The sequence below is a fragment of the Callithrix jacchus genome, chromosome 22 (genome assembly GCF_049354715.1).
Source record: "Callithrix jacchus isolate 240 chromosome 22, calJac240_pri, whole genome shotgun sequence".
NCBI lineage: Eukaryota > Metazoa > Chordata > Mammalia > Primates > Cebidae > Callithrix > Callithrix jacchus.
In genome coordinates, this window is record NC_133523.1 from 15,385,490 (window position 1) to 15,408,566 (window position 23,077).

Below are 23,077 nucleotides of genomic sequence, written 5' to 3' on the forward strand. Positions count from 1 at the left end.
CGCCCACCTTAGCCTCCCAAAGTGCTGGGATTACAGGGGTGAGCCACTGGGCTCAACCAGAGAAATATGGTCTTTGTGTGGATGACCCTGTACTTAGCTAAAACCTCTGAGGTTTTGGGTTTTATTACTAAAGGTGAGATGACAGAATGGCTGTGGGGGTGCAAATCACACATAGTGCTGTGATTGATTAGCGATGTCTGTCATGGCACGGGCATAGGAAGTTACAACTTAGAGTGAGGTTTTCATCATCTCTGGGGCAGGTAAATGTTCTGTGTTTCAGATCCTCTGTGCCCTGTTGTACATCCTCTAGTCCTGTTAAAGTTGAAAAAGGTCTTACCCATGTGGGTTTCAGTTTGTTCATTTTTAAAATGAAAAGTATGAGTTAATATTTCCAAGGTCACACAATGAGCGCACGACGAGAAAAAAAGAAAAAGAGGCTGAGCACAGTGATTCATGCCTGTAATCCCAGCACTTCAGGAGGCCAAGGCAAGAGGAGTTCTTGGACCCACATGTTCAAGACCAGCCTGGACAACATAGGGAGACCCTGTCTCTACAAAAAGTTTAAAAAAAAAGAAAAGCTGGGTATGGTGTCATGTGCCTACAGTCTCAGCTACTCAGGAGGTTAAGATGGGGGGATTGCTTGAGCCCAAGAGTTTGAGGCTGCAGTGAACTATGACTGAGCCAGTGTACTCCAGCTTGGGTGACAGAGTGAGACCCTATCTGGGAAAAAAAGGAAGGGAAAAGGAGAGGGGAGGAGAACGGAGGGAAAGGAGAGGTAAGAGGGAAGGGAATGGGAGGGAAGGAAAAGGAGAGGGAAGAAGGAAGGGAAGGGGAGGGAAGGAAAAGGAGAGGGACGAGGGAAGGGAAGGGGAGGGAAGAGGGAAGGGAAGGGGAGGGAAGGAGCGGGAAGAGGGAAGGGGAGGGAAGGAAAAGGGGAGAGAATAAGGAAGGGAAGGAGAAAGGGGAGGAAAGGGAAGAGGAGGGTAGGGAAAGGGAGGAAAGGGGAGGAGAAGAAAGAAAAAGAAAACAAATCCTATTTCCTGACTCTCTATCCCAATGAGGTAGAAACAAAATCCTGTATTCTCAGAGCTTGATTGGCTCTGATTCAACACCACCCCAACCATTTTATACATGGGAAAGAGGGACAGAGAAGGAAAAGGGCTTCCTTTCTTTGCTTCAGGACATTCAGAAAGTCCAGTTCCTTAATGCCTAGGCCTGTGTTTTCTCTAATGTATCTTGGCCGCTCTGCAGTGATGTTTTAATCAAACTCCACCAGGCAGAGAGCCTTGGGGTGTGTTTGCCCAATTCACTGGCAAACATATTTTTTTTTCTTTAGGACCTCAGCCCGTGTTTTTCTATGCTGGTTGAACTCAAAGAGATGTCAAAAACAGAATCCTCATTCTCAGCCAGTATAATTTCCTTCCACCCCTCCCTCCCTTCTTTCTTTCTTTCTCTCTCTCTCTCTCTCTCTTTCTTTCTTTCGTCTCCCTCTCTCACCCAGGTTGGAGTGCAGTGGTGTGTTCTTGGCTCCCTGCAACCTCCACCTCCCAGGTTCAAGTCATTCTCCTGCCTCGATCTCCTGAATAGCTGGGATTACAGGTGTGCTTCACCACGCCTGGCTAATTTTTTATATTTTTAGCAGAGACTGGGTTTCTCCATGTTGGACAAGCTGGTCTTGAACTCCTGACCTCCAGTGATCTGCCCATCTTCGCCTCGCAAAGTGTTGGGATTACAGGCGTGAGCGACTGTGCCCTGCCACAGCCACTGTAATTTCATTTCTGAGTTTTTTCAACTAAGACAGGGTTTCTCAGCTGTGGCACTGTTGGCTTCTGGGGCTGAATCTTTCTTCGGGGTGGAGTTGTCTCATGCATTGTTGGGTGTTGAGCAGCCTCCCCGCCCTCCACCCACCAGATGCCAGTAGTGTCCTTGAGCATCCTTGTCCCCAGTTGTGGCACCTCAGAATGTCTCCAGACACCAGATGTTCCCCTGGGTGAGCACTGCTGGACTATACAGACACTTATGAACACACTGTGACTCAGTCCCTTTTCCTACCTAAGAGCGGAGTGAATGTCACAGCCCAGAGTGTGAACCTTCACATCTGAGTCTGTGAATCTATAATCCTTGCTGTGTAGCTTTGGACAAGGAACTAAATCTGTCTGTGCCTCAGTTGTCTTATCTGAGAAGTGGGGGGCTCATTAGAGCACCCCATAGCTGAATATTTGGAAACAGGAACTGAGATCATTGCTGTTGCCTCTGGGTGGCTGCAGGTATCACCGCCATGGCGTGGGGTGAGGAGGAGAAGCTGTTGGTGATTGGTACCCAGGATGGCATCATGGCTGTGTGGGACATGGAAGAGCAGCATGTGATCCACATGCTAACTGGACACACAGGTGAGAGACTTGAGAAGTGGGGTTTGTGGTCAGTTTCCATAGTGAATAGTCAGTTCTCAGATCCCCTTCCCCACAGATTTACTTCTCTGTATTGAAACCCTGGCCTTTGTTCCTGCATCATTTAGCTATAGTTACATAGCAAACCATCCCCAAACACAGTCGTTTTAAACAAGCCATTTCTTTTCTTTTTTTTTTTTTTAAGACGGGATCTCACTGTGTTGCCCAGGCTGGAGTGCAGTGGTGTATTCATAACTCACCGCAGCCTCAAACCCCTGGGCCCAACTGATCCTCCTGCCTCAGTCTCCTGAGTAGCTGGGACCTCAAGCACTATACCCAGCTAATTTTTAAATGTTTAAATGTTTTTAGAGACGAGGGTCTTGCTGTGTTGCCCAGGCTGGTCTCAAACTCTTGGGGTCAAGTGATCCTCCCTCCTTAGCCTACCAAGGAGCTGGGATTACAAATTTGAGCCACAAACAAGCCATTTCTTTAGCTCACTTCCTGTGCATTGGCAGTGCAGGCTGGGCTCAGTTGGCCGATTTTCTGTTCTCAGCTGGACTTGCTCATGTATCTGCAGTCAGTTAGTGGATCAGCTGGGTGCTAGCTGAATCTGAAACAACTCAGCTCTCCTCCATGTGGTCTCTCATAATTCGGCATCCCTCAGGTCTCTCATCCCCCGCAAAGGCAGGGTTTTGAGAAAACAAGTTGGCGCTCACAGGATCTCTTAAGCCTGGACTTGGAATTGGCACCCAGTCACATTCTCTTGACCAAAGGAGTTTACAAGAACAGTCCAGTAAGGAAATAGGCTAGACAGGCTTCCTTCTTTCCTTCTTTCTTTTCTTTTTTTCTTTCTTTCCTTCTTCCAACAGGGTCTTGCTTTGTTGCCCAGGCTGAAGTGCAGTGGTACAATCTCAGCTCACTGGAACCTCAGTCTCCTGGGCTCAAGCAATCCTCCCACCTCAGCCTCTTGAGTAGCTGGGACTACAGGCACACACCACCACACCTGGCTAATTTTTGTGTTTTTTATAGAGACACGGTCTCACTATGTTGCTCAGGCTGGTCTCAAGCTCCTGAGCTCAAGCAGTCCTTCTGCTTGTCCTCCCAAAGTGCTGGTGTTATAGCACCACACCCAGCCTAGGCTTCATTTTTTGATGGGAGGGGCTGCAAAGTAACATTTCCAAGGGTGTGGATCAGGAAGGGCAAAGAATTGTGGTCCTTTTTGCATTTGTCGACCTCAGATCCTAAGTAAGGTTGTTTTTTTTGACATAGTCCCTTAACAGATATGGCTTAGTTTTATAATCAATGGTTGAGTGCCCGCTGTGTACCAGACCCTGTCCTAGATGCTGGAGAGAGATAGTCCAAGGTCAGGACTAGGAAGGAAAACTATTCATTCTTGAAGACTAATGGAAGGGAAGGGAATGGAAGGGGAAGGGAGGAGAGGGGAGGAGATGGGAGGGGAGGGAAGGGAGAGCAAAGGCAGGCAGGGCAAGGGCAGACAGGGCAAAGGCAGGCAGGGCAAGGGCAGACAGGGCAAAGGCAGGCAGGGCAAGGGCAGACAGGGCAAAGGCAGGCAGGGCAAGAGCAGACAGGGCAAAGGCAGGCAGGGCAAGGGCAGACAGGGCAAAGGCAGGCAGGGCAAAGGCAGGCAGGGCAAGGGCAGGCAGGGCAAGGGTTCCCAAAGTACACTTCATAACTAGCTCCCCATTGCTCTTCTGCAGCTTGATGTACATAAGACCTCATTGGATAAGACCACAGTTGGCTGGGTGTGGTGGCTCATGTCTGTAATCCCAGGACGTTAGGAGGCTGACGCAGGCAGATTATTTCAGTTCAGGAGTTTGAGACCAACTTGGGCAACGTGGCGAAACTACATCTCTACAGAAAATGCAAAGATTAGCCAGGCATGGAGATACACACCTGTAGTACCAACTATTTGGGAGGCTGAGCCATGAGACAGACTCGCTTGAGCCCAGGAGGTTGGAGCTGCAGTGAGTTGTGACTGCACCACTGTACTCCAGCCTGCACAAGAGCAAGACCCTATCAAAAAAAAAAAAAGACTACGTTTATTTGTTAACCCAAGATCCCAAGATCCTTTTACTATTGTTTGAGGGCAAGGATTATGTTTTATTCAACGTACTCCATGCTTATTTGTTGAATAAATAGGTTAAAATATCCCATGTATTTAAACAAATTCATTTAGCAGAATCAAGCCATAGGAAATCAGCTTTGGAAAGATTCTCATCTAACCCTTTCATTTAATTAAGAAAACAGGTTGGCCATGGTGACTCACACCTGTAATCCCAGCACTTTGGGAGGCCGAGGCGGGCGGATCACAAGGTCAGGAGTTTGAGACCAGCCTGATCAACATGGTGAAACCCCACCTCTACTAAAAATACAAAAATTAGCTGGGCGTGGTGATCTCAGCTGCTTGGGATGCTGAGGCAGGAGAATCACTTGAACCTGGGAGGTGGAGGTTGTAGTGAACTGAGATTGTGCCAGTGCACTCCAGCCTGGATGACAGGGTGAGACTCCATCTCAAAAAAAAAAATTAGAAATATAGTTGGCCCTCTGTATCTGTGGGTTTTGCATCTGGGAATTCAACCGACTATGGAATTGAAAATATTTGGAAAAGCTGGATGCAGTGGTGTGTGTCTGTAGTCCCAGCTATTTGGAAGGCTGAGGCAGGAGGATGCCTTGAGCCCAGGAGTTCAGCCTGAGCAACAGAGTGAGATCCTGTCTTTTTTTTTTTTTTTAAGACTAAATCTCACTCTGTCACCAAGCTGGAGTACAGTGGCAGGATCTTGGCTCACTGCAGCCTCTGCCTCCTGGGTTCAAGCAATTCTCCTGCCTCAGCCTACCAAGTAGCTGGGACTGCAGGTGAGTGCCACCATGCCCAGCTAATTTTTGTATTTTTAGTAGAGACGGAGTTTCACCATGTTGACCAGGATGGTCTCGAACTCTTGACCTTATGATCCACCCGCCTTGGCCTCCCAAAGTGCTGGGATTACAGGAGTGAGCCACCACACCCGGCCTTTTGGTTGTTGTTGATTGTGGGTGTGTCCCTCCCTCCCTCCCTCCCTCCCTCCCTTCCTTCCTTCTTTCCTTCCTTCCTTTCTTCTTTCTTCCCTCCCTCCCTCCCTCCCTTCCTTCCTCCTTTCCTTCCTTCCCTCCTTCCCTCCTTCCTTCTTTTTCTTTGAAACAGGGTCTCACTCTGTTGTCCAGGCTGGAGTACACTGGTGTAATCATGGTTCACTGCAATCTTGATATCCCAGGCTCGAGCAATCCTCCCACCTCAGGCTCCTGAAGAGCTAGGACCACAGGTGCATGCCACCATGCCCAGCTAATTTTAAAAACATTTTTGGTAGAGACTGGGTCTCACTGTGTTTCCCAGGCTTCTGTTGAATTCCTGGCCTCAAGCCATCCTCCCACCTAAGTCTCCCAAAGTGCTGGGATTACAGGCATGAGCCATTGTACCTGTCTCTAAATAAATTTTAAGGCCAGGTGCCATGGCTCACGCCTGTAATCCAGCACTTTGGGAAACTGAGATAGGTGGATCACCTAAGGAGTTGAGACCAGCCTAGCCAACATGGTAAAACCACATCTCTACTAAGAATACAAAATTAGCTGGGCGCGGTGGTACGCACCTGTAGTCTCAGCTACTCAGGAGGCTGAGGCAGGAAAATCGCTTGAACCTGGAAGGCAGAGTTTGTGTGAGCTGAGATTGCATCACGGCACTCCAGCCTGGGCGACAGAGTGAGACTCTGTCTTAACAAAGAAAAGAAAAGGAGCAGTCACTGGGTGCCCCTTGGTGTATGACTCCCATGGGTATGAGATGTCCAGAACAGGCTAGTCCACAGAGACAGGAGGCAGATTAGTGGTTGCCAGGGGCTAGGGGAGGGGAGTGGGGAGTGACTGTGGATGGGGACAAGGTCTCCTTTTGCGGGGGGTTGCAAATATTCTGGAATGAGATAGAGTGATGTTTGCACAATACTGTGAATGTGCTAAATGCCACTGAATTTTTTTTTGAGTTTCGCTCTTGTTACCCAGGCTGGAGTGCAATGGCGCGATCTCGGCTCACCGCAATCTCCGCCTCCTGGGTTCAGGCAATTCTCCTGCCTGGGGCGGTGGCTCATGCCTGTTTTCCCAGCTATAAATAGTTGTTATTCTGTGTTTGGGGGATAATGACAGTAAACGTCTATGAATCTTTAGTCCAGATGCAATTATTTATTTTTTCCCAAATATATTCTTTTTTAAAAATGTTATTTATTTATTTTAAGAGATAGGGTCTTAAAATTAATTAATTGATTGATTAATTTATTTATTGAGATGGAGTCTCACTCTGTTGCCCAGGCTGGAGTGCAGTGCTGTGATCTCGGCTCACAGTAACCTCTGCCTCCTGGGTTCAAGCGATTCTCCTGCCTCAGCCTCCCGAGTAGCTAGGATTACAGGTGCCCGCCACCATGCCTGGCTAATTTTTGTATTTTTAATAGAGATGGGGTTTCATCATATTGGCCAGGCTGGTCTCGAACTCCTGACCTCAACTGATTCACCCAACTTGCCCTTCTAAAGTGCTGGGATTACAGGCATGAGCTACTGAACCAGGCTCTTTTTACTTTTTTTTTTTTTAGAGACAGGGTCTCGCTATGTTGCCCAGCTCATCTCGGACTCCTGGGCTCAAGTGATCCTCCCACCTCGGCCTCCCAAAGTGCTGGGATTACAGCTGTGAGCCACGTGGCCCAATCAGATCCTCATTCTCATTTTACTGTATTTTATTTCATTTACAATTTTCATGATTAATTTTACGGGGTCCATGTGCGTTTCATTACATGGGTATATTGAGTGATGCTGGCGTCTGGGTTATGAATGACCCCATCACCCAGGTAGTGAACATGGTACCCCAGAGGAACGTTTTGAGTCCTTGACCCGCTTCCTCCTTCCTCACTCCAGTAGTCTCCAGTGTCTGTCATTCCCATCTTTATGTTGCAGACACTTTTTTTCCTTTTCTTTTTCTTTTTTTTGAGACGGAGTCTCTGTTGCCCAGGCTGGAGTGTAGTGGCACATTCTCGGCTCACTGCAACCTCTGCCTCCCACGTTCAAGTGATTCTCCTGCCTCAGCCTCCCGAGTAGCTGGGATTACAGGTGCGCACCACCACCCCCAGCTAATTTTTGTATTTTTAGGCGAGATGGGGTTTCTCCGTGTTAGCCACACTGGTATTGATGATTTGCACTACTGAGCTCAGGCGAGCCACCCGCCTCGGCCTCCCGAAGTGCTGGGATTGCAGGTGTGAGCCACCCTGCCTAGCCTGGAGCCACTTTTATAAAGACGCGAATCCCATTCCCGAGGGCCCCACCCTCAGAACTTAATCACAGACCAATGAACTTTGTGTTGATTAGGAAGAATCTCCATTCGTCTGTTACCTGTTGCAGATATTTCCTCCATGTCTGTCAGGATGTGCCTTTCAACTATACTTAATCCTCCTGAAGTTTTCAATTTCTACATAATCCAGCTGATCTAATTTTCCCCATTATGCCTTCTAAATTGTATGTTTTGCTTAGAAAATAGCTCTCTAAGATTAGTATTTTTATTTATTCATTTATTTTGAGACATGATCTTGCTCTGTTGCTGAGGCTGGAGTGCAGTGGAGTGATCGTAGCTCACTCCAGCCTCAACCTCCTGGGCTCAAATGATCCTCCCACCTCAGCCTCCCAAGTAGCTGGGATCACAGGTGTGTGCCACCATACCTGGCTAATTATTTTTTTACGAGATTATTAAAATGATAAGAGAAGTCCTATAATTTTTCTACAAGTTTCCCCTTTTTTACTGGTTATTAATCTTAGACACTCCTAGACGTTGAATCTTTATAAAGTTCAGTTATCTGTTTAGTACGAATTCAGCATCTGGGGCAATAGACTGACTCCCAGCCAGTTGTGGCCGTCTGAATTTTGCATTGCCACATTTCATTATTTTCCATTTGGACAGGTTCTATCAATTTAACTAACAGAGAGAGGTTTTCAAAAAAAAAAGAAAAAGAAAAAGAAAGAAAGAGGCTCGGCATGGTGGCTCACACCTGTAATCCCAGCACTGTGAGAGGCTGAGGCAAGAGGATCACCTGAGGTCAGGAGTTTGAGACCAGCCTGGCCAATGTGGTGAAACCCCATCTCTACTAAAAATACAAAAATTAGCCAGGCACGGTGGCACATGCCTGTAATCCCAGCTACTTGGGAGGCTGAGGCATGAGAATCATTTAGAGGTTGCAGGGAGCTAAGATTGTACCAGTTAACTCCAGCCTTGGTGACAGAGTGAGACTCCATCTCAAAATAATAATAATAATAGTAAAAGTAACTGGCCAGGGCTGGTGGCTCATGCCTGTAATCCCAACAATTTGGGAGGCTGAGGTGGGCAGATCCCCTGAGGTCAGGAGTTCGAGACCAGTCTGGCCAACATGGTAAAACCCTGTCTCTACTAAAAATACAAAAAAATTGCCAGGCATAGTCATAGGCACCTGTGATCCCAGCTACTGGAGAGGCTGAGGCAGGAGGATTGCTTGAACCAGGGAGGTGGGGGTTGTAGTAAGCCAAGATCACGGCACTGCACTCCAGCCTAGGCAACAAGAGTGAAACTTCATCTCAAATAATAATAATAATCATCATAATAGTATTAAAAGGCTGGTCATAGTGTCTCATGCCAAGTGCTGGGATTACAGGCATGACACACCATGACCAGCCTTTTGGGAGGCTCAGGTGGGTAGATCACTTGATGCCAGGAGTTCAAGGCCAGCCTGGCCAACCTGGTAAAACCCTGTCTCCACTAAAAACACAAAAAATTGGCCAGATATGGCAGCAGGCACCTGCAATCCCAGCTACTTGGGGAGGCAGAGGTTGCAGTGAGCCAAGATCGCATCACTGCACTCCAGCCTGGGTGACAGACAGAGATTTCATCTCCAAAAAAAAAAAAAAAAGAGGACTACATAAATGTTTTACAGTAATTATCCTGGGTTACAAAGTTCAATAACAAGGGTGCGGCTGGACAGGCCGTTGCTGGGCAGATGGTCTTGCAGATTTATTTTTTCCGTAAGTTGACAATAGCCTTTGTGCAAAGTTGTGATATTTGCAGTCTTCTGTTATCAGGCATACAAGTGTGAGAACGCTTTCTTTTTATTTGAGACGGAGTTCCACTCTTTGTTACCCAGGCTGGAGTGCAATGGCGCGATCTCGGCTCACCGCAACCTCTGCCTCCTGGGTTCAGGCAATTCTCCTCCCTCAGCCTCCTGAGTAGCTGGGATTACAGGCACGCGCCACCATGCCCAGCTAATTTTTTGTATTTTTAGTAGAGACGGGGTTTCACCATGTTGACCAGGATGGTCTCGATCTCTTGACCTCGTGATCCACCCGCCTCGGCCTCCCAAAGTGCTGGGATTACAGGCTTGAGCCACCACGCCCGACCGAGAACTCTTTCTTCATAGCCTTCCTTCTTAGCCTCTGTTTGTCAGAGGCTTCTTAACATTAGTGACTCCATTTTTATTCTGATAACTTTCACAATTCAATTCCATCCATCTTTTCGTTGGTAAACCAGGGTATTTCCAAGCTGGTTTGGACAAGCATTTTGATGGTTGCAAGGTCAAAGTGTTCCCAGCTAACATACTCTCCCCTACCCTGGCCTGCCGCAGGAGAGGTGAGGTGCGTGAAAGTATTTGCCAAAGGGACCCTCGCCATCTCTGCTTCAAAGGATTACACACTGCGCTTGTGGAACTTACTCTCTGGCCGGGAGAAATTTACCATTTGGGATGGAAGCTCAAAAAATCTCACTGGACCTCAGACCTGGAGCCTTCATGTGAATGAAGCACACAAAGTTGTATATTCGGCATCTGGCTCAAAGGTAACAACTACCTGCCCTGTTTGTAAAGGACAGCTGAGACCAGAACATTCAAAGACAGAAGAGGCCATTTCTATAAGGAGGAGCTCCCTGCTACAGTGGTGGGGTAGGGTGTAAACAGTGTACACAACCACTTGAGAGGGTGCTATAAGAGGTTTCAGACTTGCCGGGCACAGTGGCTCATGCCTGTAATCCTAGCACACTTGGAGGCCAAGGTGGGCGGATCACCTGAGGTCAAGAGTTCAAGAACAGCCTGACTAGCACAGTGAAACCCCCATCTCTGCTACAAATACAAAATTAGCTGGGGGTGAACCCAGGAGGCAGAGGTTGCAGTGAGCCAACATTGTGCCATTGCACTGCAGCCTGGGCGACAAGAGTGAAACTCCACCTCAAAAAAATAAAAATAAAAAGAGGTTTCAGACTTCACAGTTGGATTAGATAATCCTGATAGTTCTTTCTGACCCCAAGATTTGAAACCTTTCATCTTTTTTGAATATCAGCGTCTTAGGGCTATAAATTTCCCTCAAAGTACTGCTCTACCTGCATCATGTGCATTTTGGCATGTATTTTCGGTTACATACATTTTTAAATACTTTCAGACTTCACTTTTGATTTTTTTCTTTGATACATGGGCTACTTAAAACTGTGCTATTCGTTTCCAGATATTTGAAGAATTTCTAGATAGGGTCCTGTTTTTTATTTTTTTTCTAATTAAATTCGATTTGTATGAGGTAAAACCTTTCAAATTCATTGAGACTTGTTTTATAGTCTCGCTCTCTTTTCTGTCTCTCTCTCTCACACTATTTTTTTCTTCTTTTTTTTTTCTTCACATTCATTCTTAAAGTTATACCTGATTTTTTTTTGAGATAGAGTTTTGCTCTATCACCCAGGCTGGAATACAGTGGCGCTACCTCAGCTCACTGCAACCTTCACCTCCCAGGTTCAAGCAATTCTCCTGCCTCAGCCTCCTGAATAGCTGAGACTACAGGTGCCCGCCACCATGCCCAGCTAATTTTTGTATTTTTAGTAGAGACAGCATTTTACCATGTTGGCCAGGCTGGTCTCAAACTCCTGACCTCAGGTGAACCACCTGTCCCAGCCTCCCAAAGTGTTGGGATTACAGGCCTGAGCCACCATGCCCAGCCTGTTGTATAGTCTCTCTGAATGTTCCGTGGGCTTCTGAAATCAATGTCTGTTCCACTGTGTTATTCCATTATATCGATCATAACCCTATGATTTCATAACTTTATACATGGAGACACCAATAGCATTGTGGGTAATAGCTTAGTAACTTAATGCCAGGAGGAAAAAAAAATCTTTATTTAACTCCCAGTTGAGTTTCTTGGGAACTGAGTGACCGTGGTCATGTCATTCACCATTCTGAGTCTCATTGCTTTCTCTTTGTCATAAGATCATGAGACATATCCTGGCATAGTGCCTAGCACACGGTAAGCACCAAATAATTGATATCCATCCATTATGATGTTACATGAGTAACTCGTGGTTGTTGACAGTAACATTATAAATCGTGCCACCCAAAACAGGAGTTGCCAACCAGATGTGGCTATTAAACTCTTGAAATTTGGGGGTTGGGGAGGGGTGAGGGGAGGGAGAGCATTAGGACAAGTACCTCATGCACGTGGGCCTTAAAACCTAGATGACAGGCCAGGCGTGGTGGCTCATGCCTGTAATCCCAGCACTTTGGGAGCTGAGGCAGGTGGATCACCTGAGGTCAGGAGTTTGAGACCAGCTTGACTACCATGCCCGGCTAATTCTCCACTAAACATACAGAATTAGCCGGACATGGTGGCACATGCCTGTAATCCTAGCTATTTGGAAGGCTAAGGCAGAAGAATCGCTTGAACTCGGGAGGCGGAGGTTGCAGTGAGCCGAGACTGTGCCACTGCACTCCAGCCTAGGCAACAAGAGTGAAACTCCATCTCAAAAAAACAAACAAACAAAAAAACCTAGATGAAGGGTTGATAGTTGCAGCAAACCACGATTGTGCCACTGCACTCCAGCCTGGGCAACAAGAGTGAAACTCCATCTCAAACAAACAAACAAACAAACAAACCCAGATGAAGGGTTGATAGTCGCAGCAAACCATGACTGTGCCACTGCACTCCAGCCTGGGTGAAAAAGAGGAGCCCTGTCTCCAAAAGAAAAGAAAATGTATAAAGCACACAAGAGCACGGATCTTGCCTTTGACTCTGGGAAACTCGCAGTCTAGGTCTCCTGCCAAGATGTCACTTCCTCTTTATTATTCTATTAGATCAATGCTTGGAATCTGGAAACTGCAGAGCTGGTTTTCCATATCCTGGGAGATGCCTCTGATCCTTGGATGTGCATGGCTGTGCTGGACTCCCAGGCCACGCTGCTGATGGTGTCCAGGGTTGGTGTGGTCAGTCTGTGGAACTCAGCCACGGGAAAACTTCAGGGGAAGCAACACATGTCCAGCATCAAAGAGGAAACACCCACCTGTGCCGTCTCAGTCCAGAAGCAAGGGAAGCTTGTTACTGGGTTTAGCAATGGCTCCATCTCTTTGGTAAGCATCTTGACTGACCATAATGTGAAAATTAACTCAGCTTGAAAGTGCTCAGATGTGCTAGAGATTGGGAAAAATAATAATCTTGCCTTGTATCTTTTTTTTTTTTTTCTTTTTTGAGACAGAGTTTCACTCTTGGTGCCCAGGCTGGAATGCAATGATGTGATCTCAGTGCAACCTCCACCTCCTGGGTTCAAGTGATTCTCCTGCCTCAGCCTCCACCTCCTGGGTTCAAGTGATTCTCCTGCCTCAGCCTCCAGAGTAGCTGGGATTACAGACACCCACCACCACGCCCAGATAATTTTTTTGTACTTTTAGTAGACACGGTGTTTCACCATGTTGGCCAGGCTGGTCTCGAACTGCAGTCCTCTGGTGATACACCCACCTAGGCCTCCCAGAGAGCTGGGATTATAGGCGTGAGCTACTGTGCCTGGTCCTATCTTTTTAATAAATGGCACTTAGTTGCTGCCGCCGCCGCCGCCGCCGCCGCCTCCTCCTCCTCCTCCTCCTCCTCTTCCTCCTTTCTTCCTCTCCTTTTTCTTCTTTTTTTTTTTGAGACAGGGTCTCACTCTGTTGCCCAGGCTGGAGTGCAGTGATGAGATTACAGCTCTCTGCAGCCTCCTGGACTCAAGTGATCCTCCTGCCTCAGCCTCACCGGCGTAAGCGATTACTCAGGCTAATTTTTTCATCTGTAGAGACAAGGTTTCCCTATATTGTCCAGGCTAGTCTCAAACTCCTGGGCTCAAGCGATCCAGAGCGCTGGGATTACAGGCATGATGCCCAGACAGCTTCTTTATTATTATTATCAATTATTTTTAGAGACAGGCTCTTGCTCTGTTGCCCAGGTTGGAGTACAGCAGTGTGATCATAGCTCCCTGGAATCTTCAACTCCTGGGCTCAACAGACCCTCTGGCTTCAGCCTCCCAAGTAGCTAGGAGGATTACAGGGTGCACCACCACACTCGGCTAAGTTTTAAAAAGCGTTTCATAGACACAGGCTCTTACTATGTTAACTCTGTTACCCAGGCTGCTCTCAGGCTCCTGGCCTCAAACCGTTCTCCTGTTTCAGCCTCCCAAAGTATTGGGATTACAGGCGTGAGCCACCATGCCCAGCCCCAGCACTTGGATTGGCAGTTCAGCACAGTTCAGGAAACATCCATTGGCATCTCTTGGGGACCGACCGATGTGGGCAACTGATGAAGCTCAGTCCTTCAGGGGAGCTCTAAGACATGATATGAGGCCTGGCACGGTGGCTCACACCTGTAATCCCAGCACTTTGGGAGGCTGGGGCGGGTGGATCACGAGGTCAGGAGTTTGAGGCCAGCCTGACCAACATGGTGAAACCGTGTCTCTACTAAAAACACAAAAATTAGCTGGGTGTGGTGGTGGGCACCTGTAATCCCAGGTACTTGGGAGGCTGAGGTGGGAGAATCACTTGAATCCAGGAGGCAGAAGTTGTAGTGAGCCAAGATTGAGCCACTGCATTTCAGCCTGGGCAACAAGAGTGATGCTCCATCTCAAAAAATAAAAACAAAAATTAGCCTGGTGTGGTGTCATGTGCCTGTGATCCCAGCTACTCGGGAGGCTGAGGCAGGAGAACTGCTTGAATCTGGGAGGCAGAGGTTGCAGTGAGCCGAGATCACGCCACTGTACTCCAGCCTGGGCAACAGAGTAAAACAAACAAAAACATATGTACCAGGCATCCTGGTAAGGGGAAAAAAAGCTGCTAGGAGCTGTTTGCAGTAAGAAGCCTCAGGAATGGAGGAGAACGTGGAGGGCATATGGTGGGAGTGCTAACAGCAAATTATGTAAGGAAATGTAATGGAGAAGCTTTGGCACCGTGCTAGGCACTGGATGGGCTATAGAAACATAAGACCCCCTGCTGGGCGTGGTGGCTCATGCCTGTAATCCCAGCACTTTGGGAAGCTGAGGCAGGCGGATCACCTGAGGTCGGGAGTTCAAAACCAGCCTGACCAACATGGAGAAACCTTGTCTCTACTAAAAATACAAAAATTAGCTGGGCGTGGCGCACACCTGCAATCCCAGCTACTCGGGAGGCTGAGGCAGGAGAATTGCCTGAACCCAGGAGGTGGAGGTTTCGGTGAGCTGAGATCATGCCATTGCACTCCAGCCCGGGCAACAAGAGCTAAACTCCATCTCAAGAAAAAAAGGAATAGAGGTGATATAGGAACATGCCAGATATTAGGGAAAAGGGAGGGAGTGTGGAGACGATCAGAGAGGGTCTAGTACACTCTGCTGAGGAGGAATGTGGCCACTAAAGAATCATGGGGTCTGGGCGCAGTGGCTCACACCTGTAATCCCAGCACTTTGGGAGGCCAAGGTGGGAGGATCACTTGAGCCCAGGAGTTTGAGGCCAGTCTGGGCAACATAGCAGGACCTCATCTCTACCAAAAATACAAAACTCATCTGGGCAAGGTGGCACACACCTGTGGTCCCAGCTACTTGGGAGGCTGAGGCGGGAGAATTGCTTAAGTCCAGGAGGTTGAGGCTGCAGTGAGCTATGATGGCACCCCTGCACTCCAGCCTGAGTGACAGAAGACCCTGTCTCAAATTTAAAAAAAAGAAACGGAAGACCACCTCCCAACCCTACCATCAAGGAACTCAACACAGGGAGGGAGCTGGGTTCATCAGTAACTTATGGCACTAGAGGAACAGAGTCTGCTTTCAGTAGAGGCAGAAGCAGTACAGTCTTGGTTGGGTGATCAAATGCTTCTGAAAAGAGTAATCTGGGAAGCCTCCCCAGAGGAGGCAGGCTTGGAACAAGAACGACGTGAAAATGAAAAAAAGGGCTGGGCATGGTGGTTCACGCCTGTAATTCCAGCACTTTGGGAGGCCAAGGCTGGTGGATCATGAGGTCGGGAGTTCAAGACCAGCCTGACCAACATGGTGAAACCCCATGTACTAAAAATACAAAAATTAGCTGGGCATGGTGGTGCACTCCTGTAATCTCAGCTACTTGAGAGGCTGAGGCAGGAGAATCACTTAAACCCGGGAGGTGGAGGTTGCAGTGAGCTGAGGTCATGCCACTGCACTCCTGCCTGGGTGACAGAGCAAGACTCCATCTCCAAAAAAAAAAAAACAACAACTCCAAGCTTCTAACCCTTAACCCATGGAAGTGCCTGACAGGCATCCTTGGTTCTGCACAGGTGTCCTCCGAAGGGGACAGATTGCTGGAGAAGCTTCCAGATGCTGTGAGGTTCCTGGTGGTCTCTGAAGATGAGTCTCTCCTCGCCGCAGGTAGCGTTTAGCTCTCGTTTGGAGTAGTGAGGAAGCCAATCAGGATGGGGTTGGAGAAGGGGGTGGGCTTGGGAACAGAGAGGGCTCCTAGGGCCTCTGCTGACCAGAGGTCAGTAAACTTTTTCTGCCAAACGGCCTCATAGTAAACATTTTTTGCAGTCTAGACAAGACATTCTCAGTTGCAAAGACTCAGCTCTGCAGTTGTGGCACAAAAACTAGCATAGACGCTTTTTTTTCCTATTCTTTCTCTTTCTCTTCCTTTTTTTTTCTTTTTTTGATACGGAGTTTTCACTCTTGTTGCTCAGGCTGGAATGCAATGGTACCATCTTGGCTCACTGCAACCTCTGCCTCCTGGGTTCAAGCGATTCTCCTGCCTCAGCCTCTGGAGTAGCTGGGACTACAGGCGTGTGCCACACCACACCTAGCTAATTTTGTATTTTTAGTAGAGATGGGGTTTCACCATGTTGGTCAGGCTGGTCTTGAACTCCTGACCTCAGGTGATTCACCCACCTCAGCTTCCTTGGGATTACAGGCATGAGCCACTGCACCCAGCCTTTTTGGTTTTTGAGATAGGGTATTGCTGTGTCACCCAGGCTGGAGTGCAGTGGCTCAATCATAACTCATTGCAGCCTTGAATTTCTGGGCTCAAGTGATCCTCCCACCTCAGCCTCCTGAATAGCTGGGATTACAGGGATACACCAACACACCCAGCTAATTTTTGTAATTTTAGTAGACACAGGGTTTCACCATGTTGGCCAATCTGGTCTGAAACTCTTGACCTCAGATGATTCACCCACCTCAGCCTCCCAAAGAGCTGGATTTACAGGCGTGAGCTACTGCACCAGGCCCTTTTGTTCCTTTTGATGCAGGATTTTTCTTGGCCTCTTTGCCAGACTGGCAGCAGGGGACGCCCCATCTTCTCAGCCAGCCAGGCCACATCTGTCTTGTGGTCCAGGCTGTAGCTCCCCTGGACACTGCCGTGACCCAGCACTCAGTGTAGGGTCCAGCCAGCTGCTCCAAGCACTGACACAGGGGCAGGCTCTGTGCGGGGCCCACGGACAGACCAGGTGTGTTGCCCCGAGGGAAACACAGGAGGCCCCTCGACCCTGAAGCCCCAGAGCGGGTGTTACAGTGTGCTAATTAGCTTTTTTTTTTTTTTTTTTTTTTTTGAGATGGAGTCTTGCTCTGTCACCCAGGCTGGAGTGCAGTGGCATGATCTTGGCTCACTGCAACCTCTACCTCCCAAGTTCAAGCGATTCTCGTGCCTCAGTCTTCCAAGTAGCTGGGATTACAGGCACCTGCCACCATGTCCTGCTAATTTTTGTATTTTTAGTAGAGATGGGGTTCCACCATGTTGGCCAGGCTGGTCTTAAATTCCTGACCTCAGGTAATCTGCCTGTTTCAGTCTCCCAAAGTGCTGGGATTACAAATGTGAGCCACCACACCCAGCCTAATTTGCTCTTTTAGTTCCACCGTCCACAACCCAATGGAGGGCAGCATGTTAGCAGCTCAGTCAGCTCCTTGCCTCATTCTGGCCCGCAGCTCTGGGACTGGCTTGGTCCCATCTCTGCTTCTATTGCATGGGGCAGCTGCCCTCTGCCAGCAAGCACAGAGCGCCACACTGTTACAGCCTTCCTGGGTACCTGCATTCGGTGAGTCCCGAGCTCTTGTCCCGTGTCCAAGAAGAATGAGGTCATACTGACAATTGAAAGATGATAAGGACAGAATTTTATTGAGCAATGAAACAGCTGTCAGACAAGAGGGGATGGGATGGGAAGGTTGTCTCTCTCAGTGTGGTTGAGTGTGGGAGTTTTTATAGGCACAGGATAGGGGAGGGGCAGGTTGTAAGTAGTATTGGAAAAGGTAACATTTGATTGGTTAAAAAACATTATTGAGGCCAGGTGCAGTGGCTCACGCCTGTAATCCCAGCATTTGGGGAGGCCAAGATGGGCCATCACCTGAGATCAGGAGTTCAGACCAGCCTGGCCAACATGGTGAAAACCTGTTTCTACTAAAAGTACAAAAATTAACTGGGCATGGTGGTGGGTACCAGCTACTTGGGAGCCTGAGGAGGGAGAATTGCTTAAACCCAGGAGGTGCAGGTTGCAGTGAGCTGAGATCGCACCACTGCAAAAAAAAAAAAAAAAAGTCTTATTCAGGAAGAACCAGTCAGGAAAGGGTGGGCAAACAGGAACAGAAGTTCTCAGTCTGGGTTGTGGATTTCCTTTGGGACCAGCGGTCCAGGCTGTTTTTGGCTCAAAGGTACAGTTTCCCCAGGGACCCATTCCTATCTGTCCAGGCATTTGCCTGCCTCCTCCTGGCCTCCCTTCTTTTTGCCCTTCTTTCTTTCCTCTCTTTCCTTCCTTTTTCCCATTCTCTTTTCTTCCTCCTTTCTTTTCTCCTCCTCTCCTCTCCTCCCCTCCCCTCCTTTCCCCTCCCTTCCCCTCCCCTCCTCTCCCTCCCTTCTCCTCCTCTCCCTCCCCTCCCCTCCTCTCCTCTCCTCCCTGCCTTCCTCCTTACCTTTTTCTTCCTCTCCTCTCCTTCCCTTCGCCTTCCCCTCCCCCTTCCCCTCCCCATCCTTCTTCCTTTCCCCTCCCCCTCCTTCTCCCCTTCCCCTTCCCCACCCTCCCCTCCCCTTCCCCCTCCTTCTTCCCTTCCCCTCCCCCCTTCCCTCCCCCTTTCCCCTCCCCTTCCCTCTCTCCTTCCTCCTTTCCTTCCATCATATTTATCAAAGGCCTGCTGTGTGCCCAGCTTTGTACTAGTTTCTGAGATACCATGATGAGCCAAACAAGCAGTCTCTACCCCCCCCAGGAACTTACAGTTTTATTATAATAATGTTACAAGTTTCCTTAAAATGGGTGAGTGTGGTGGCTCATGCCTGTAATCCCAGCGCTTGCGGAGTCCAGAGTAGGCAGATCACTTGAGGTCAGGAGTTTGAGACCAGCTTGGCTAAAATGGTGAAACCTGGTATCTACTAAAAAATACAAAAGTTAGTCAGGCATGGTGGTGAGCACCTATAATCCCAGCTACTCAGAAGGTTGAGATGGGAGAATCGCTTGAACCCAGGAGGCAAAGGTTGCAGTGAGCTGAGATCATGTCACTGCACTCCAGCCTGGGTGACAGAGCGAGACTTTGTCTCAAAACAAACAAAACAAAAACAAAAAGATGAGCAATTACAGAAGCCAGACCCCCTCACCAGCTGCAGGCTATGTGGCAGATGGGGACAGGACTAAACCTACCTTCCCCATCCTGGATCCCTTCTCCTGGCGTCTAACAGCAGCTCCAAAACATTTTTGTTTGTTTGTTTGTTTGTTTTGAGACAGAGTCCAACTCTGTTGCCCAGGCTGGAGTGCAGTGGTGCAATCTTGGCTCACTACAGCCTCTGCCTCCTGGGCTCAAGCAATTCTCCTGCCTCAGCCTCCTGAGTAGCTGGGATTACAGGCGTGCACCACCACTCCCAGCTAACTTTAAATTTTTAGTAGAGAATGAAAGACATGAAGCATTGGGTTTCACCATGTTGGCCAGGCTGGTCTTGAACTCCTGACCTCAAGTGATCTGCCCACCTTGGCATTTCAAAGTGCTGGGATTACAGGCGTGAACCACCATGCCCCGCCTCTGAAACATTGCAGGGTCCAGCCCCACAGGGTCTAGTGGGTGTTCTTTTGTGTGCAGAGATGACAGATTACAGGAAAGAAAGAAACAAGACACAGAGAAAGGAGAAGAATTCAGCTGACCGCGGCTACCAAGGCGGGGAGTCCAGTAGTGGCCCCGAATGCCAAAATGCGCTGATATTTATAGAATACAAGGCAGGGGGGCAGGGCCAGGAGAGCGACTCATCTGACATGATTGGTAGGGGTCAAGCAAATCACATTCTTACGATATGAGGGGCCACAGTTGGTACAGTACAGGGGGCCCCTAACTCTCAGGTGGCCGCTGCAAGGAGGGGAGGCATATCCGTCAGTATTTTTCTATGCACTTGTCAGAGAGATCAAAGGCTTTTAGGATTCCTCTATTCTTACTTCTCACAACTTCTAAGCATTTACAAGGGAGCATCGGGTGGGAAAGCAGAACATGAAAGTGGACAAGGATGGTGGCCATGGGAGCACAGCGCCGCGGAGAGGCATTTAAGCCCCTGGATGTCTACGGCTACTGTCAGACCTTCCTTGAGAGCTGGACAGAGCAGAGTGTTCTCTGAACTCCCCAGCGAAAGGGAAACTCCCCCTCACAGCCTGCTAAGCAACGGGCGCCTCCCCAGGCACTGGTGCGCTGGTGCTACCGCAGGGCGTTTACTCTCATCTTCTGATCACTTCTCACAATTAATTTCCCTTCAGTTCCGAATTATATTTCACCCGATTATTTCTGTGCTATAAGACTAAAAATGTTTCTACACCATAATACTAAAACAAAGGTGAATAATAGAGAATAATAATGTAATAAGATTGATTACATAATGGATTGTGTGATTGTATTTAAGTCTATTTGCTGTCATTGCTATAACTAAGTAATCAGTAAATATGTTTGGTATGATTGCTGTATCTAAGCAATGCTTTATTATGCTGGGACAGATTGTGCCTTCAGTCTCTTGCCATGGCACCTGGGCAAGTTTCCTCCCACAAACCATCTCTGTTGATGGAAGGAATTACCCTCAACCCCCTCCAGGCATGAGAAGTATAACCCGGCTTCCTGCTGTTTCAGGCTTCGGAAGGTCTGTGAGGATATTCTTGGCAGACTCTTGGGGCTTTCACCAATTCATGGCCGCGGATCTGGAACACGAGGACATGGTGGAGACAGCTGTTTTTGGTACTGAGAACAACCTGATCATCACGGGGTCCCTTGATGCTCTTGTTCAGGTGAGGGGAGACCCAGGACCCTTCATCCTCACCTCTGACTCCAGAATAGACAATGTAATCTTTTTTTTTGAGACGGAGTCTTGCTCTGTTACCAGGCTGGAGTGTAGTGGCACGATCTCATCTCACTGCAACCTCTAACTCGTGGGTTCCAGCGATTCTTCTGCCTCAGCCTCCCGAGTAGTTGGGATTACAGGCATGCACCGCCATGCCCAACTAATTTTTGTTTTTAGTAGAGACAGGGTTTCACCATGTTGGCCAGGATGGTTGCGATCACCTGACCTCGTGATCCGCCTGCCTCGGCCTCCCAAAGTGCTGGCATTACAGGTGTGAGCAACTGAGCCTGGCCAACAACGTGATTCTTTGGGGATTTTTGGCTGCAAAATACAGAAACAAACAAACAAAAAAATAGTGCAGGCAAAATAGGTGAGTTCATTGAGAGGATATGAGGGTGTATCCTCAGCTCCATGGCAGACCTAGGTGGGAATTACTGAAATGTTCAACAAAGGAGGTGGCATTTCCAAGCTGAGCCTCAAACCTCTGGGGCAAATTTGAGCTTTCAGAGTGGAGCAGGGTTGTGGGGACAAAAATTCTCAATTTAAGTTCAAAGTTGTCCAAGCTAGCGAGAAAGGCACATGGCAAAATAGCAGATCTTGCCCACGGTGGCTCACGCCTGTAATCCCAGCACTTTGGGAGGCTGAGGCAGGCGGATCACAAAGTCAGGAGTTTGAGACCAGCCCGACCAACAAGGTGAAACTCCGTCTCTACTAAAAATACAAAAAATTAGCTGGGTGTGGTGACATGCACCTGTAATTTCAGCTACTCAGGAAGCTGAGGCAGGAGAATTGCTTGAACCTGGGAGGCTGAGGTTGCAGTAAGCCAAGATCATGCTACTGCACTCCAGCCTGGGTGACAGAGTGACTCCATCTCAAAAAAAAAAGGCAGATCTTGCTGTGTTTTAGTCTCACACCTCTTGGAGTTATTTTTGTTTTATTTTTTGAGCCAGAGTCTCGCTCTTGTTGCCCAGACTGCAGTGCAGTGGCGCTATCTCAGCTCACCGCAACCTCCGCCTCCCAGGTTCAAGCGATTTTCCTGTCTCAGCCTCCCAAGTAGCTGGGACTACAGGCATGCACCACCATGCCCAGATACTTTTTGTATTTTTAGTAGAAATGGGGTTTCTCCATGTTGGTCAGGCTGGTCTCAAACTCCTGACCTCAGGTGATCCACCTGCCTCAGCCTCCCAAAGTGCTGGGATTACAGGCGTGAGTCACCACGCCTGGCCCAAAGTTCTTTTTTTTTTTTTTTTTCCTCCTCCTTAGATCAATTTTTTCCAGTTTTAAAGAAATTGGCAAATAGGCTGTGCACAGTGGCTCACACCCATAATCCCACACTCTGGGAGGCCGAGGCTGGCGGATCACTTGGGCCCTTGGCAACATAGCAAGACTCTGTCTGTACAAAAACACACATTAAAAAATTAGCGAGGCATGGTGGCTTGTGCCTATAGTTGTAGTGCCTCAGGAGGCTGAGGTGGGAGGATCACAGGAGCCTGGGAGGTAGAGGCTGCAGTGAGCTGTGATTATGCCACTGCACTTCAACCTTATTTTCAACAAAAAATAAGAATGATTTTCTTTTTTTTTTTTCTTTGAGACTGAGTCTTGCTCTGTCACCCAGGGTGGAGGGCAGTGGTGTGATCTTGGCTCACTACCACCTCTGCCTCCTGGGTTCAAGTGATTCTCCTGCCTCAGCCTCCCGAGTAGCTGGGATTACAGGCACCTGCTACCATGCCTGGCTAATTTTTGTATTTTTAGTAGAGATGAGGTTTCACCATACTGGCCAGGCTGATCTTGAACTCCTGACCTCATGTGATCAGCCCACCTTGGCCTCCCAAAGTGGGATTACAGTCATGAGCCACTGGGCCTGGCTAGAATAAAATTTTTTTTAAAAAAAATTGAAAGATTTGAGCTTCCAGACCCTCTAAAAAAGATTTACAGAGTACCCTCCAGGGGTTCCCCAGAACACACTTGAAGAACTGCTGCGGTAGCTGCTGGGTTCAAGCCTGAGGAAGTTAAAGGGATGGGAAAATGTGAAGGCCCTTGAACTACAGCCTGAAATTCACATTAGGTGTATGAATGGGCCAAAGCGTATTTCTGAACTATGATTGTCCACGGAAG

General features: G+C 48.4%; 1 protein-coding gene across 1 annotated transcript in view; it reads left to right on the forward strand.

Annotated features, from left to right (window-relative positions):
• NWD1 (NACHT and WD repeat domain containing 1) overlaps nt 1-23,077 on the forward strand; it is a 101,296-nt gene that overhangs the window by 61,340 nt on the left and 16,879 nt on the right. The window contains 5 exon segments of the mRNA XM_035287137.3: nt 2,268-2,390; nt 10,052-10,260; nt 12,530-12,802; nt 15,969-16,059; nt 20,755-20,909. Coding sequence (XP_035143028.3) covers nt 2,268-2,390; nt 10,052-10,260; nt 12,530-12,802; nt 15,969-16,059; nt 20,755-20,909 — 851 coding nt within the window.